The following is a 14,866-nucleotide window of genomic DNA, read 5'->3' as shown; positions in this document are numbered from 1 at the left end:
CTGGCACAGAGTGCCCAGAGAAGTGGAAAATGCCCCATCCTTGGCACGTTCAAGGCCAGGTTGGACAGAACCTTGGGTGACATGGTCTAAAGTGACGTATCCTTGCCCATGGCAGGGGGTTGGAACTGGATGATTTTAAGGTCCTTTCCAACTGAAACCATTCTGATTCTGTGCTGCTCTGTTGGGTGACCTCAGGAAATCATGTTTTCTGCCTGTATTTCAATCCACCTTCTACTACATCTGTCCGCAGGAAGCTGCAACGCCTGGTATGCGAGGGGGTAAGAAAGTGCTTTGTGAGGGCAGAGAGAGCACAGAGCTGCTTTGTGCTCAGAGCACAGGCTACTGTCCCCACACATCCCCCCCATCTCCAAAGCGTGGGCATAGGAAAATGCACTCCTTTCTCCCTGCAAACAACTCGGAGATGCGCGAGGCATCACCAGCAGAAGCTGGCAGGGATCCCACCCCCCGATTCTTTTACAACCAAAAGAGCTCAGCAATTAGCAAAATAACACACAAAAAAAATGTCAAATGCATTTTTTGAAGCTCTGAAAGTTGCTGAGATTTTAAACAAACTGCGTTGCTCCCACACACCGAGAGGTCTTCGCACCAGCAACGTAGCAACAGCACCACCGTATGGGGATCGCCAACCACTACAGACCTCAGAATCTTTTCCGTCTCTTACTTGCTCCTCAGACGAGATTAGCACCATGGTAGGATTAATTTGCAGCAATACATGGATTTCATGGCTTCCAGCAAGAACGTGCGTGATGTGAAGGTGAAATTCTTCTCCAAGGCTGGTCAGGCTAGCTTGGGAAATCCCACATGGGAATAGCTGGATGTTTGGGTCTGTGCCTGGACTCTTGTAGAAACACTCAAGGTCAAGCAGGCTTTTTGCTTATGAAACCTTTATAATACTCACTAGTTGTACAGATCTCAAAACACTTCCCTTGTGATGCAGGAGTCATGAGCTCTATTCACTGTTAGAGGAAGAAGAGATACAAAGATGGGAAGGCACATCCCTCAGCAGCCCAGTGACATTGAGCCCTTCCTGCCTTTGCTCAAGGTTTTCCCCTTAATGATAGCTCTGGTCACCACTGCTGGACTCTGGAAGATGTCTCAGGCAGCCTAGCCTTGTCTCCATGTGTTCTGAAGCTTACTTGAACAGTAAACTTAAGTGTAAATCCTTGTAAAGTGGGCTAAACCATGACATGAAACAGTGTTACGCATCTACAGATCCAGAAAATGGAGCCTATCTCTGCTGGCACTGAAGAACATCCCTGAAGCAACAGCAATCATGTTTTCTGCTGCCTGATCAGCATCACAGAACCATGGAAACATAGAATCACAGAATGGTTTGGGTTGGAAAGGACCTGAAGATAATATAAGGTCCTTCCAATGCCCTGCCATGAGCAGGGATGCCTCACACTAGACCATGTTGCCCAAAGCTCTGTCCAATCTGGCTTTGAACACTGCCAGGGGTGGAGCATTCACCACTTCTCTGGGCACCCTGTGACAGGGCCTCACCACCCTCACAGTAAAGAACTTCTTCCTTATCTCCAACCTGAACTTCCCCGTTTCAGTTTAAACCCATCACCCCTTGTCCTATTGCTACAGTCCCTGATGAAGAGTTCCTCTCCAGCATCCTTATAACCCCCCTTCAGATACTGGAAGGCTTCTATCATGCTTGCCCATCCCAAGGCATGTGTGCAGGAGAATGGAAAACAGCTGGAAGCTTGCTGAGAAATACTTTAGGTTGAAATAGGGGACATACCGTGGTGTTTTGTCCCAAGCAGAGCAAAACCCCTCTGTAATCACACACAAGGTTAGAGCAGGGTGCATGGGACCAGCTACCCTGGCTCCTCCTGACTGCTCTCTATCCATCCATCCATCCATCTCTATGAACATCTGTATATCTACTCAGGTGGAAATCTTTCTCTCTCCTTATCTATCCATCTACCTTCCTGTCTATCCAATCACATGCCTCGTTTCAGATCCATGCTTCCCTCCTCATAGACAAGCCTGTAATGCCATTTGCCTTACTGCCATCTAGTGATTCCAACTCATTCATTCCCCACCTGCTCTCACTTGGGGCAGTTCGAGGCTGCTTGCTTTCCCAGGAAACATATGTGCATCCATTAGAAATTCCCATTTCAGTGCCTAAAATTGATCTCTAAAATCCCTGATCATACATCCCACATCCCCATGGCCTGAGTAGATTTGCAGGCATCACTGCAGACAGTACCAGCATATTCAGTGCACACATGCCACATTCCAGAGGTGGAAAAATCAATAGGATTCCCACTGCAGCCCAAAGATGTACTTCAGAATGCCCTGAAAAGGAGCTGCAAGCCACACTCATGCTGAGAAGCCCAGTGACCTCTCTACAGGGTTGGACAGCCTTGGACAGCAGCTCCTCTTGCTCTTGCATTTAATTCTGGCTTGAATTAAGGCATCCAAGAAGGTGTAACTCTTCTGAGGTTGGAGGCTATAGGCTCTAAAGCATCCCTTGATGATCTGGCCCTTCTAGGGACTATAATTCATTGAGGAGCTTGGCTGAGTATGTGGAACTTCATCTTAGTTTGCACTTTGCTGGGGTCTGGGGTGGGTTTTCTTTCTCATAAAAGGCATCCCCACAAACAAGGCAGTCTGCAGCTGAAGTATTAATACATTATCCCTGACATCTTTCAGGCTTCCTTATAGCCTCTTCAAACAACCCAGCCAAACAGTTGTCAGAGCCCAGGAAATCAGGACAGCTGTCTTTTGCCTTTGGAGACATTATCTTTGTCCAGATTTCCCAGGAACTGTTTCATCTATTGCTCTTCTTGTCCCCAGATTTCCAGATGCATCCCCATAGCACCATGCTCTGTACCATCATCCACTACTACTATCCCAGCCTGACACCAGGCAGGTGAACCAGAATAGAGCAAATAATCACGTCCTTATTCCCTTCCTCCTCAACAGAAAGCTCCAGACCTGTATCTATCAGGAATCCGCATTGACAATATAAAATAGTATTTAAAGGAAAGAATTATTTGTAGACATCCTTACATTCCCAGTGGAAGTAGATGGTCTTTTGGATGCAGTTAGATGAACTGGGGGGTCTATAATATCAGGATACTGTACGCACACAACCCTACGGACAACTGCATGTTAATGGGTGTGTAATAACTATAACGGGGGACGTTTGCCATCTTCAGGAGTTGAGCAGGAACTGCAGACAGAGGGTCGGGAAAGCAGCAAGAAGCAACAATCGATGTAAGGATATAGGAACCACTGGCTTCTCGCACAGCCTCGGGCTGCAGGACTGGGGCATGGACAGGCTCTTAGCTGTGTGCATCTCTTTCATGGCACCAGGAGTCCTGGCCTTTGCTGTCAGCCAAGATGCTGTCAGAGGAAGAATAAGAATAAATAACAGTACTAGAAGAGTTTGGCTTGCAGCAAGTCAAAGGATGAAAAGAGCATTCCTTATTGCTTATTCCTTCTTTTAGGTTATTTGAAGGAAGAAATGTTTAATTCAAGGCTGGGTGACAAGGTTATGCTTTCCTCTTGGCCCTATTCCTCCTATAGCACAAGGAAACAAATCCCACAGGGGTAATTATAAGGCATTAAAAAAGAAAAACAGCCTTAAATATCTCTGAATAAGGAAAACCAGAGTCTGAAAACATACTGTCATTTGCAGCACTGTGTGCAGTTCTGGTGTCCTCAACATAAGAAAGACATGGAGCTGTTGGAGCAAGTCCAGAGGAGGCCACGAGGATGAGCAGGGGCTGCAGCACCTCCTGTATGGAGACAGGCTGAGAACAGTCTGCTCAGACTGGAGAAGAGAAGCTGTGTGGAGACCTCAGAGCAGCTTCCAGTGTGTGATGGGGTCTACAAGGATGCTGGAGAGGGACTCTTCATTAGGGACTGGAGTGACAGGACAAGGGGTGATGGGTTCAAAGTGAAACAGGGGAAGTTCAGGTTGGAGATAAGGAAGAAGTTCTTTACTGTGAGGGTGCTGAGACACTGGCACAGGGTGCCCAGAGAAGCTCTGGCTGCCGCATCCCTGGCAGTGTTCAAGGAGAGACAAGACAGAGCTTTGGGCAACGTGGTCTAGCGTGAGGTGTCCCTGCCCATGGCAGGGGGTTGGAACCGGCTGATCTTAAAGTCCTTTCCAACCCAAACCATTCTATGATTCTATGCCAGAGCACCTTCCTTCCAATTTGAAGAACTGCCTGATGTCTTAAGAGCCAAACTGCCTGAGAGCAAGTTCCTGAAGGCTGTTACTGCAAAGCACCAAGTTCCTGAGATTTCAGAAAAGCCATAAACCAAGTGAGAAACCACAGCAATCTGAGCTGTGTTTTGAGAAGTAGTCAAAGGATGGGATGGGAGAGGTCTCCAATCAACCCACGAAAGCAAACATTTGCACTTCAGTGTGGAATGTGGCTGAGATGACTCTCATCCTTGATGAGAAGTGGCATTGCTTTGACAAGCCTGTGTTGTTTACAGTACATGTTGGTATGAATTTAAGTGTCAAAACCATACCCAACCTATGCTAAGTAGATTGGCAGACAAAGAGAAGCATGCCACGGTATGGATGGGGTAGAAAAAAACACCAAACAAAGACACCAAAGAGCCCTTTGGTTTCAACACACTGAAAGAATTTAATTGCCCATTGTCTTTAAATAGACTACACACAATACATACAAAAAAATGCAAATGAGCACCTCAACAGCTGGACTGCAATGTGCCCACATACCTTGCTACCACATGCCAGGAGTGCCACAGAGATACTCAAACATGCAGATAAAGAGCTGGAAGTGTTTATTAAAAGGACATTTTGCCCTTGATTTAAACACAATAGCTCCACTCAGGGTAGCAATGGGGGTGGAGAGGCTTGTTCACAGGGTGCAGCTCTGGAGAAACGCATAAGGTCAGCCTTGTCTGAAAGAATTTGGGGTGTTTTTTTTAACACCCATGTGAGCACTTTGACAAGGGTAGGAGGAAAGGAATTGCTCTTAGCTCTGCAAGTTGTAGTCAGATAGGAGAGGCACCTAATCAAATACCACCACAAACCCACCCCTCCCTGGTCCAGCGAGCAGCCTCATTCAGGTGCCTTCACAGAGGGCATGCCTGATTGCTGCCTCCCACAGTATATAAACTGCCCCTCGAGGAAACAACCCATATTTAGCACCAAAGAGGCTATTCCAGAATGAAGGCTTTACTGGTCCTCCTGCTGGGAGCAGTCCTGTGCTTGGAATCAGGTAAGACAGCATGGACAATCTGCCCCTTGTCCCCCCACTAGAAGGAGGAGAAAAGACCTGCAATGGGGTTTGGCAGTGAGGGAAGAAATGCTGGTGCAGTTATCCTATGAAGACCTTTGCTTTTTGATGGGATAACCTGGGTGTTGCAGGGAAATAGGTATAGTCCCACCCTGGTGATGATGTGATCCTAATGCAGCTTCCAGGAAAGATAAATCCTCTAAGATCCAAATATAATTGAAAGCAAGACTGTTTAAGCCAGACCATATAGTGGGGATTAAATGGGATGGGAGGATTCTTTTTCTTCTTCCCAGGCTATTAAATAATGTACAACATTTCTGCACAGGTAAGTTTGCTCCAACTTGGTTTTTGACTCTTCCTTTCAAAACTGGCCTTTGACACTGCACAGATTGTCAGAATCTTAATGGGACGGAAGAAGGGAGAATGCCAGAGTGTGTTGGTTTATTAACAGGACGGGCAGGTTTGATGCTGTCAGTTTTTTTCCAGCCTCACTGGGAGAAAATGGTTTAAAAACAGCTTTTCCCTGTTACCAGAGCAGCAAATCTGAGCAGAAACGGTTCTCAATCAGCAGAGGATGCTTAAGAAACAGGCTGAAAAGGGTCTTGTAAAGTCCTGGCCAGACCTTCTCCTTTCCCAGCTTCTGTCAGAGTGCTCTGAAATTCAGCTTTCATTGCATTAAGTCACATAAATGTGAGGGCAGAGTGCAGCATTACAGACAAACTGGGTTTGGTTCTTTGCTTCTATGCTGCATCAGTCATTTGTACCAGAAAGGCTTAGACAGAGGGAGACCAAGTGCCACAAATCAGTTCTTCCTTCTTCTCTGAGTAACACTGTTTTTTAAATGGAGCTTTTCTGTGCCCCAATAGAGTATTTTAGGCATTAGGGTATTGACTTAAGAGATTCATGATACAAGCCTGGTGGTCATGGGGTTAAAGTACATATATATATATATACATTAATTCTGGCACTTGCAAGGCTCCAATAATGCCCTGGGGCATGGGTAGGTAATAGGGTCATGTAATTGCACCATGCTTTCACTCCTCTGGGGACTATTTGCCACTAGGGCTGGACACTTGTAAGCTTCAATGCTTATCCTGCCTTTGCTTGATGCACGTAACAGCATAGCAGATGTTAACAGGACTGACTTGCATCCCCCATAGTGCTGCATGTCCATGAGGTGGTGGAAGCGCGTGGTGAGCTGGTTTTCATAAGGAGGTGAAAGACATGTTTGCACTTTGCTTTCTAAGAGGGAGTGATGGAGGGGATGTGTCTGCTCCTCACCACCTCTTCCCTCTGGGCTTTCCCTCTTCCATCCAATTTTAGGAATGCCTCAGCTAAGTCTCACAAGCCCACCTGGCAAAACACTAATGCCTATGGAGACAGACAAATAATATCAACTTATCCTTCCCTTTATCCCAGCTCAGGAGGTGGGAATATCACAAAAAGCCTGCTCCGGACAGGAATTGAGTCAGGCATCCCAAATATGGAGGAAGAAGCATTTGGGAAGCACTTTCTATTGACTGATTATATCAGTCAATGAGACCAGTTGTCCAGCATCTTTTTGCATCCTCACTGCTCTGACTACAGTCTGAAACATCTTCAGTTCTTGCAGATTTTGACTTATACCTCAAACAAATCTACTACTCTCCACTGAAAATGGAACAAAACTGTTTTCCCAGTAACAGAGGTGCTATGTTCCTTTGAGGACCCATGGGAATGGTCCTGTTTCTCAGTGCAAGTGTGAAGTTGGGTTCCCTGAAGAGCTTCAGACAGATTTGTCTTATAACCCCTCTTGGTCTCTTTCAGGCTCTTCTCTGAAGTGTTACAGCTGCATGTCACAGCTCAGCAACTCCAAATGTCAGACGGAAGTGGAATGCAAGGAGAATGAATTGTGCAAGACGGATGTGATCAGTAAGGCAAAGCAGGGGTGGTCAATGTCTTAGTTATCATGTTGGAGCCAAGCATGGTGCCAGCCTCGGGTGTCCAAGCCAGGTTCACCTAGTGTAGATACACCAGTTAGTGTTGTCCAGCAAAGCTCAGTGTGCAGGAGGAAGAGAAAAAGCCATGTGGGGAGAAAAGGTAATAAAAAAGCTTTCAGATGACTTTCATGTTGAGTAGAAATGATAGAAGAGAGGTGTTTATCGCTTGGTGATAGCTGATGACTTGGTGCTGACCATCACACTCATACTGGCTATGGGTACAGCATGTGCATGCTGTACCCCTTAAATTCCTTAGTGCTTGCCAATAGATCATGCTAAACACTGAGCAGTATGGCCTGTACAATGACAGTGCCTGGAACTAATCTCAGGAGGGTGCATCTGCATTTGACATGGCAAATACCTACCAATGCTCCTCACCTGTGCAAAATTTGGTTTATTTCTATTTGCAGTGCCAGAAATTATTTGCTTACAAGGGCAATAGATAAGTTGATGGCTTTGGAAAACTTGGAGCATGAATTCAAACGTAAAGGGCTGAGTTTGGTGAAACCTATTCGTAAAGTTAGGAGGAGCATTCAATAACAGAGCTGACTTTAGCTGAATTCAATGAAAAGAGAGCTTTACACCTAGACTCATGGACAGGCAGCTCTGAATGCAGCCATCTGTGTGCCTCTGGGTACATTCCTTTAACAGGTTATGATTTGATTCTCCCATTCCAGATTTGGTCCAGATCTGTGGTGACAGCTCAGTTGCTCTTAGAGCTAGGGTGGAAGACCCATCAGTGGCATGTTCAGACTCATCTCTGTGAGGCAGTAAATGTCATACCTCCAGTAGGCATTGCTCTTGTTGGAAATACGCAAACCTACAGCCATGCACTCACATGCAACACGTAGAACCCACTGGTGCTATACACTGAATTTGCATATATGAAAGACTTGGTACCCAGATTAGATTGTGCAAGATGAGGCGACCCCATGCAGACTGTAAACTGATGGCAAGCAGCAGTTACTGAGCATCAACCACGCACAGAAAACTTGACTTTGCCTCTCAGAATCAAATCAAACAATAACTTTGTCATCTATGAAGTGGAGATAGCCGTGTTTCATAGAGCAATAGAATGGTTTGTGTCGGAAGGGACCTTAAAGCTCATCCAGTTCCAAACCCTGCCACAGGCAGGGACACCTTCCACTGGAGCAGCTTGCTCCAAGCCCCTGTGTCCAACCTGGCCTTGAACACTGCCAGGGATGGGGCAGCCACAGCTTCTCTGGGCACCCTGTGCCAGCGCCTCAGCACCCTCACAGGGAAGAGCTTCTGCCTAAGAGCTCATCTCAGTCTCCCCTCTGGCAGGTTAAAGCCATTCCCCTTGGCCTGTCCCTCCATCCCTTGTCCAAAGCCCCTCTCCAGGTTTCCTGCAGCCCCTTTAGGCACTGGAGCTGCTCTAAGGTCTCCCCTTCTCTTCTCCAGGCTGCCCCAGCCCAGCTCTCTCAGGTTGGCTCCATACGGAGATTTCCATAACTTTCCTAGATGTTGAAGGGCACTTTGCAACCAGCATGTAGAGGATATGAGTGAGGACTACCACACATGCTTGCTCCTCATCCATTAGAGGTAGACTCCACAGCAAAGGTGTTAACGGCTGGTGCTGGATTAGAACCCCCTGAGAACTGTGCTGTGCAATGCATTACCCTGAGCAAATACTTGGGGATTGAAACCCTTCCTTTGCTGCTGACAAAGTGACACCCCAAAAATACAACCTGCTACACTGAAACATGCACCAGGTTAGAAATACTCTTTTATCTCCCAAGAAGTGAGCTCAGATAAGAACAGCATCTCGTTATTCAGTTCCATGGGGCTTGGGTTGGCTTGGTGGCTTTGAGTCCTTGTAGTAACGGTCCCTCTTTCCTTCCAGGGATCATAGGGCTCGTCAGCATCTTCAGCAAGGGCTGTGAGTCGTCCTGTGAATCACTCTATCAGGACTTCAGAGTAGGCAACAGGAATATCTCCTGCTGCAGCAGCGACCTCTGCAATGTCAACGCAGCTGGAAGCGTGAGGAGCAGCTATGGGATGGCAGCAGGGATGGCAGGCAGTGTGCTCTGGGTCTTCCTGAAGAGCAGAGGACTTCCATGAGCACAGGAAGTCTTGGAGCATCCTTTCTAATGTCAGGAATTGTAAGCAGGAGCAATGTGGTGTGTTGGGCACACAGCATCCTTGGAGCTGATGGCAGACCTTTGCCATATGATAGCTTCTTCATTACTACAATTGTATTGCTGTAGTGGCAACAGATAAGACAAGATGTGTGCATGCTACCTGTGTAACACCTAAAATATACTTATTCCTGAATCAAGTGTGAGTGTGTTACCTGTGTATCACTCAGTCATGTATTTCTGCACCCAGCATCGACTGCAGTGGGTGTGCTGCATGTCTGGCCAATGTCCAGCCCTTGTCATTGCTGTGTGGTAATGATGCTGAATGTGCCATGGCAAAGCAGAATAGAGGTGCAATCGCACACTCAGTGCTTGAGGGGCTCTGGCTTACGACAACCTCTGGAGGGCATATACCCTAAGGAAAGCTGTGAAGAACAATCATATCTGGAGGAGAGCTTAGAACCCACAGACCTGGTGGCACTGCACTTTGTTATCTACCATACAAGTCAAAAGAAGTGCTCACCTTCCCTGCTAGATGCACATACATCCATTCCTTCACCTTCCCACAGCTGTAGTGTCCTTAGGGTGGTGGGCTTCACATTCAGGTACCTGGAGCACCATGATGGACAATAATGGTTGGAGTGAAATATAAAGGGTGTCCCCATGGTGTCCTGGTCAACCAGTTCTAATTTTGAGATTTCCGTTCTCCATCCTGACCGTAAGTGGCATCCCCTGAAGGTCCCCATCTCCAAAAGGAAGGTACTCAAGTTTTCTTCTCCATGTTCCTCCTTGGTCCATTCCCTATGCCACAGCCTGGGACACAGGCTCTGTCACCCGGTTTGAAAGGCATTTATCTTAAAGGTCCTGTGGGGCTGCGTCTCAGAGATGGGAGAGTGGGGAAAGTAAAGATCAGGGCTTGCATTTACCTCTCCCGGTACCCCAGTCGTAGAGGCAAGCACACACACAATTCCAGCCTAGATGAGAGATGGGGAGGAGTCAGGTGTGGAGAAAAGACAAAGGAAAACAAGAGGGGGGGAGCTAGGGAAAGGTGTGGTGCTGACTACTCCTGAGGTGCTGTCAGGACAGGTCTAGGAGTGCTGAAGAGTAGCGTGGGACTGGTGTTTCCTGAAGATTGACTGGGATAATGAGGATACCCACAGAGTCCTTTCTTCCCTTCCTTATAACAGGAATTTCTCTTCTTCACCCACTGGTCTTTCCCCTTTCCTGGGACTCCCTGCTGAAGCCAGAGTGGCTTTCTACTGGCCATATGTAGAAAATTTGGTTCACATCTGATGAAGGAGGGACTTAATGCAACCTCCAGCACCGGTATCATTGTGCTTTGCCCACCTTTACGGATGTAATTAATGTGGCAACCGTGCAAGCTTCAAACAAGTGGAAAACCATTTCCACTGCTCTCAGATGCTGATACCAATGAGCTGTCTGCTTGCAAGGCAGACTCTGCAGTTTTAACATCTCTCCTACACAGTTATAGCCCCTCCATATAGTTATAGATTCTAAATTACAGTTTGCCTTCTCTACATAGTTTATTTTATGGATATAAACTTGGGTGCTCCCACGTTGCATTGGGAGATCCTGTACAGTGCTTGGCAAAGGCAGCAGAGAAAACACCATAGAAAACTGCCTGAATGAAGCTCTCAGACAAGATCTTCAAGCAACACACGTGTGAAGAGATCTGAAAAACAAGGTAGAAACCATTGTGGAGAAGGCCACTGTGTTGTATGTGCGTCCCTCTAATTCACAACAAAAGAAGACAAGGCTGGTGTCATCGGAGTGTATAGATGGGCCTGGGAGAGCCCTGGGAGGGGGAGACAAGACCCATGAAGTCAAGGAGCTGTGAAGTCAGGACAGCAGTGGGTGGAAGACCAAAAGAGGAGGATGCTTGGCCAAAAAAAAGCCCCATTTTCCTCTCTGGTATTCTAAGAACTATCTGAACTGCAAAGAATGTGCAATGTCATCTCGGGGACCCATAACCATGGGGCAAGGGCCAGCATCATGTTTTGGATTAAGTCAATGGGATGTCAGGGGATAATGACACTGCCTGCTATTGTGAAAGAGAACAGTACATAAATCTTTGGGATGCAAGGAATTAACAAGCTGCTAATTGTAAGAAGCAGGGAAGGGGTTTTCCCAAAGAAAAGTCCAGAATGAACCACCTTCCTCATAGGAGTTGAGTCTGGTTATTGGCAGGAGGGTATGGGACATGCGGGGTGATTTATTGTGGCTTTTGCCAATCTCTTGAGTCTAAGTCACTGAAAAGGGGGTTCATCCAGCTGTACATCTCACAGATAGGATGTGTTCGGCATGGCTGACCAGCTCCATGACCTCTCTGGTCCAGGGGATCATCTTGCACTATAAGAAGGTCTCTGACACATTATTGCCCTCTGTCCACATCCTGAAGCAATTTCCAGGCAGTCAGACGTGTCCACATCCTTTCCCATCAAGCTATTTGTCTATAATGGCCCTTTCTGCTGAAAATGGGAGGTGTCAAAAGTCTTTAGCATGAATAGAGGCTCCTTAACTGTGGTATTATATCAGTCCCATGTGGCAATGATGTCTACTTGCTAGAGCGCAATCTTTAGGAGTTTCTTGCTGAAGCCACGAGGGGACTTCCCCATGCTCAGAGAGCTGATGTCTAAACCCTTACAGGCTGAAAGGATGGTTCTTCCTCCCAGTTTCTGGAAGGAGTACATGAATGACTTCTGAGTAATTCTCCTCTGGATTTATCTGGAGATAGATCCTCTCTATGGATGTACCTGGAGTTTCTGTATGCAGCGCTGGAGGTGGGGAGGATTAGATAGTTTATAGAAGATGCAACTCAGAGAGGCCACGAGTGGGATAGACACAATAAAGAACAGGGTAGGAAGCCCCTGCGGATGTGGTGTAACTGGTGGAGCTCACCACTGCTTGATGGGTACCTGTCATGGAACCGGCAATAGCACAGAACCATGGTCTCCATCCAGGTCACTGATAACCAGCCTCAAAAAACAACCCTCTCAGTTCTGGGAAGGGTTAAGAGGTGGCAAACTGGGGCGGATAAATGACTCACTTGGTCAGTCCCTGGGCTGGGCCAGGGCAGGACCAGGAAGAGGACTGTTTTCACAAGTGCTGCAACTGCACATTGACAGAAAGGCTGGCCTCCCCTCCTGCCTTGTAAACCCCTAACAAACATAAACAGGGCTTATTCCCTCCTGCTGCTATCTGCACCCTGTGTCAGCAGTGTTCTCTGTTGGTACAGGTGACCAGGCATCACACAGCTATCTGAAGCTGAAGGTTGATTTACTCTCAGGGGACTGAGAAAAAGGCCCAAGAGCTGTTTGCTGGGTGACACAGAGGCACAGAATTTCTTTGAAGGACAAGGCTGGGTTATTTTGCCTAAACAAGTTGCTTCTTGACATTGCTGGTTGAGCAGCTTTATCAGTTCTTTTATCACTTTCACCCTTATCAAAAGACCTGAAACTGATGACAGGCTTTTAATACAACTCAATTCATCATTTACAAGAGATTCCTGTTCCTCCAGGAGCAAACTGAAGTTCAATTATCTGAATAATAAATAGCTGGACAATAAAGTGGGTGGTTTATTTTTCTTAAGGGCAGCAACCACACTTCTTCAAAGGCTGCAGCTGCGTTAAGAACTGAACGTAGAAGTACGATTCTCCAGTGATATTACCTCTTATAGATGGAAAAAATAAAGCAACTCTGATCTGGAATGACTGCTTTGGTATGAATTTTATGGTAGTAAACATTATAGACATAGGTTCACAGTTACAGGATCATAGAATCATGGAATGATTTGGGTTAGAAAGGACCTGAAGATGCCAGCAATGGGGCAGCCACAGCTTCTCTGGGCACCCTGTGCCAGCGCCTCAGCACCCTCACAGGGAAGAATTTCGTATCTCCAACCTGAACTTGCCCTGTTTCAGTCTGAACCCATCACCCCTTGTCTTATCACTCCAGTCCCTGATGTAGAGTCCCTCTCCAGGGTCCTTGTAGCCCCCTTCACACACTGGAAGCTGCTCTGAGGTCTCCAGGCAGCTTCTCTTCTCCAGGCTGAACAGCCCCAATGTTCTCAGCCTGTCTCCAGAGGTGAGGTGCTCCAGCCCGCTTAAAGAAAAGTGTTGATTATATCATTATTATGATGCTGTATTTGCTACAGGTAGCATTAACATCTTGTGTAATGACTACAGGTAGTATTCATTACCTCTGTGGATGAGGATTAGGGCATACAGTATTTCCTATGGCCCAGTAAAGTTGCACCCAGTGCCTGTATTGGCCTGAAAAGTGTCACCAAGATCCCCTGAATTCAACCCAATTTGCTGGTTAAAAACATTTGATCACACTGGAGAAAGTCTCTGGAGCAGAGAGCCTGGATTAGCTGGCATTTAAGGACCAGCAGTGCCTTGCTGTGCTCCACATTGCCTTTGCAGCCTGGGGCAAGTTACACATTGTCTCCATACCTCTGCCTTGTACAGATGTTATCAGATCCAAGACATCCAGAGATGCTCAGATTGTGACTTTACTGGGGTCAAGGGAGAGATTAGGCTAAAAATAAGCCCCAATAGAGTCAGCTAGAGTAACACAGCTGGGGAAGGATTACCCGCTACCAACCCACCCTGCACTGCCACATTCCTGCTCTGCATTATGCACATATTATTGTGCAACGGGGCTTTTTGTTGTCCAAACAGACCAGAGAGAGACCCTGCAGTTATCTCTGCTCTTCCAGCTGTTAAACCACTGGACAGCCACTAAAAACACTCAAAAGTCCTGCCTTTTGATTGCAGAACATCCCTTAAGTAACTGTACTCACTCCAGGACAAGGCTGGCTGGACAAGGCTGATGAAGCTAAGTCCATCCCATCATGTCTTGACTAATTACACTCCAATCCTTCCACTTGACAACTCTGTGGGGCAGAGAGCTCCCTCTCTTGCTCATTTCTGACCTTACCTTGATCTCTATTAATGCCTTTCTAGACCAAATTACAAACCAGATGCTGCACCCATGACTACTCTTTTGATGCTCTCTATGCATAGATCCTGTCACAGCCCTGACCTCCTGCTGATAAGGCTTCTCTGATTTCTCATCAACAAGCCCATATTTATGGTGGCATCACCATATGAAGTCACCATCTCATTAAAACACCTCTTGCGACGTGTCTGCACCACAGTCTGTATATCCCAGCCATCCACACCGAAATCCCAGCATCCACACATGCCCCCTTCATGGGCCTGTGCTCACTTATGCACATGAATCACCTAGATACACCATGAACAAGCTCTGGATCCGTTTCTGCTGGTGGCCCTCCATGGTTAGAGTAGTTTGACTGCCTCCATAGAGCTCCCTTGCCACAGAGATGATAGGTATGGGGCTGAGCCAGGAAAGGAGAATGTTTTGCTCCTTCCTCTCTTGTTATTTTCATTAAAGATTCAGTCTTGCCTTGAGGGAATTTGTGGAATGAGGACTTCAATCAGGGCAGGTGAGTGAAAGGGGAGAGATGGGCAGGGAGGGGATT

The 14,866-nt window shown here is 46.9% G+C and overlaps 1 protein-coding gene across 1 annotated transcript; it reads left to right on the top strand.

Annotated features, from left to right (window-relative positions):
* Positions 1-4,961: 4,961 nt before the first annotated feature.
* Positions 4,962-9,540, top strand: LOC134168024 (prostate stem cell antigen-like). Its single transcript, XM_062627371.1, has 3 exons — positions 4,962-5,243; positions 7,068-7,172; positions 9,105-9,540. Exons 1-3 carry the CDS (start codon positions 5,192-5,194, stop codon positions 9,320-9,322), a joined length of 375 nt encoding a protein of 124 aa, XP_062483355.1. The 5' UTR covers positions 4,962-5,191; the 3' UTR covers positions 9,323-9,540.
* The last annotated feature ends 5,326 nt before the right edge of the window (positions 9,541-14,866 follow it).

This window comes from Pezoporus occidentalis, unplaced genomic scaffold (genome assembly GCF_034315485.1).
Source record: "Pezoporus occidentalis ecotype Australia unplaced genomic scaffold, CSIRO_AGI_Poc_V1 ctg3, whole genome shotgun sequence".
Taxonomy (NCBI): Eukaryota; Metazoa; Chordata; class Aves; order Psittaciformes; family Psittacidae; genus Pezoporus; species Pezoporus occidentalis.
Note: the sequence above shows the minus strand (reverse complement) of the source record. Positions and strands in the feature narration are given on the sequence as shown.

Coding starts and splice junctions, on each gene's coding strand:
- LOC134168024 (XM_062627371.1), top strand. CDS start 5,192: ATGAAGGCTTTACTGGTCCTCCTGCTGGGAGCAGTCCTGTGCTTGGAA. Junction 5,244..7,067: donor AGTCCTGTGCTTGGAATCAG/GTAAGACAGCAT, acceptor GGTCTCTTTCAG/GCTCTTCTCTGAAGTGTTAC. Junction 7,173..9,104: donor GTGCAAGACGGATGTGATCA/GTAAGGCAAAGC, acceptor CTTTCCTTCCAG/GGATCATAGGGCTCGTCAGC.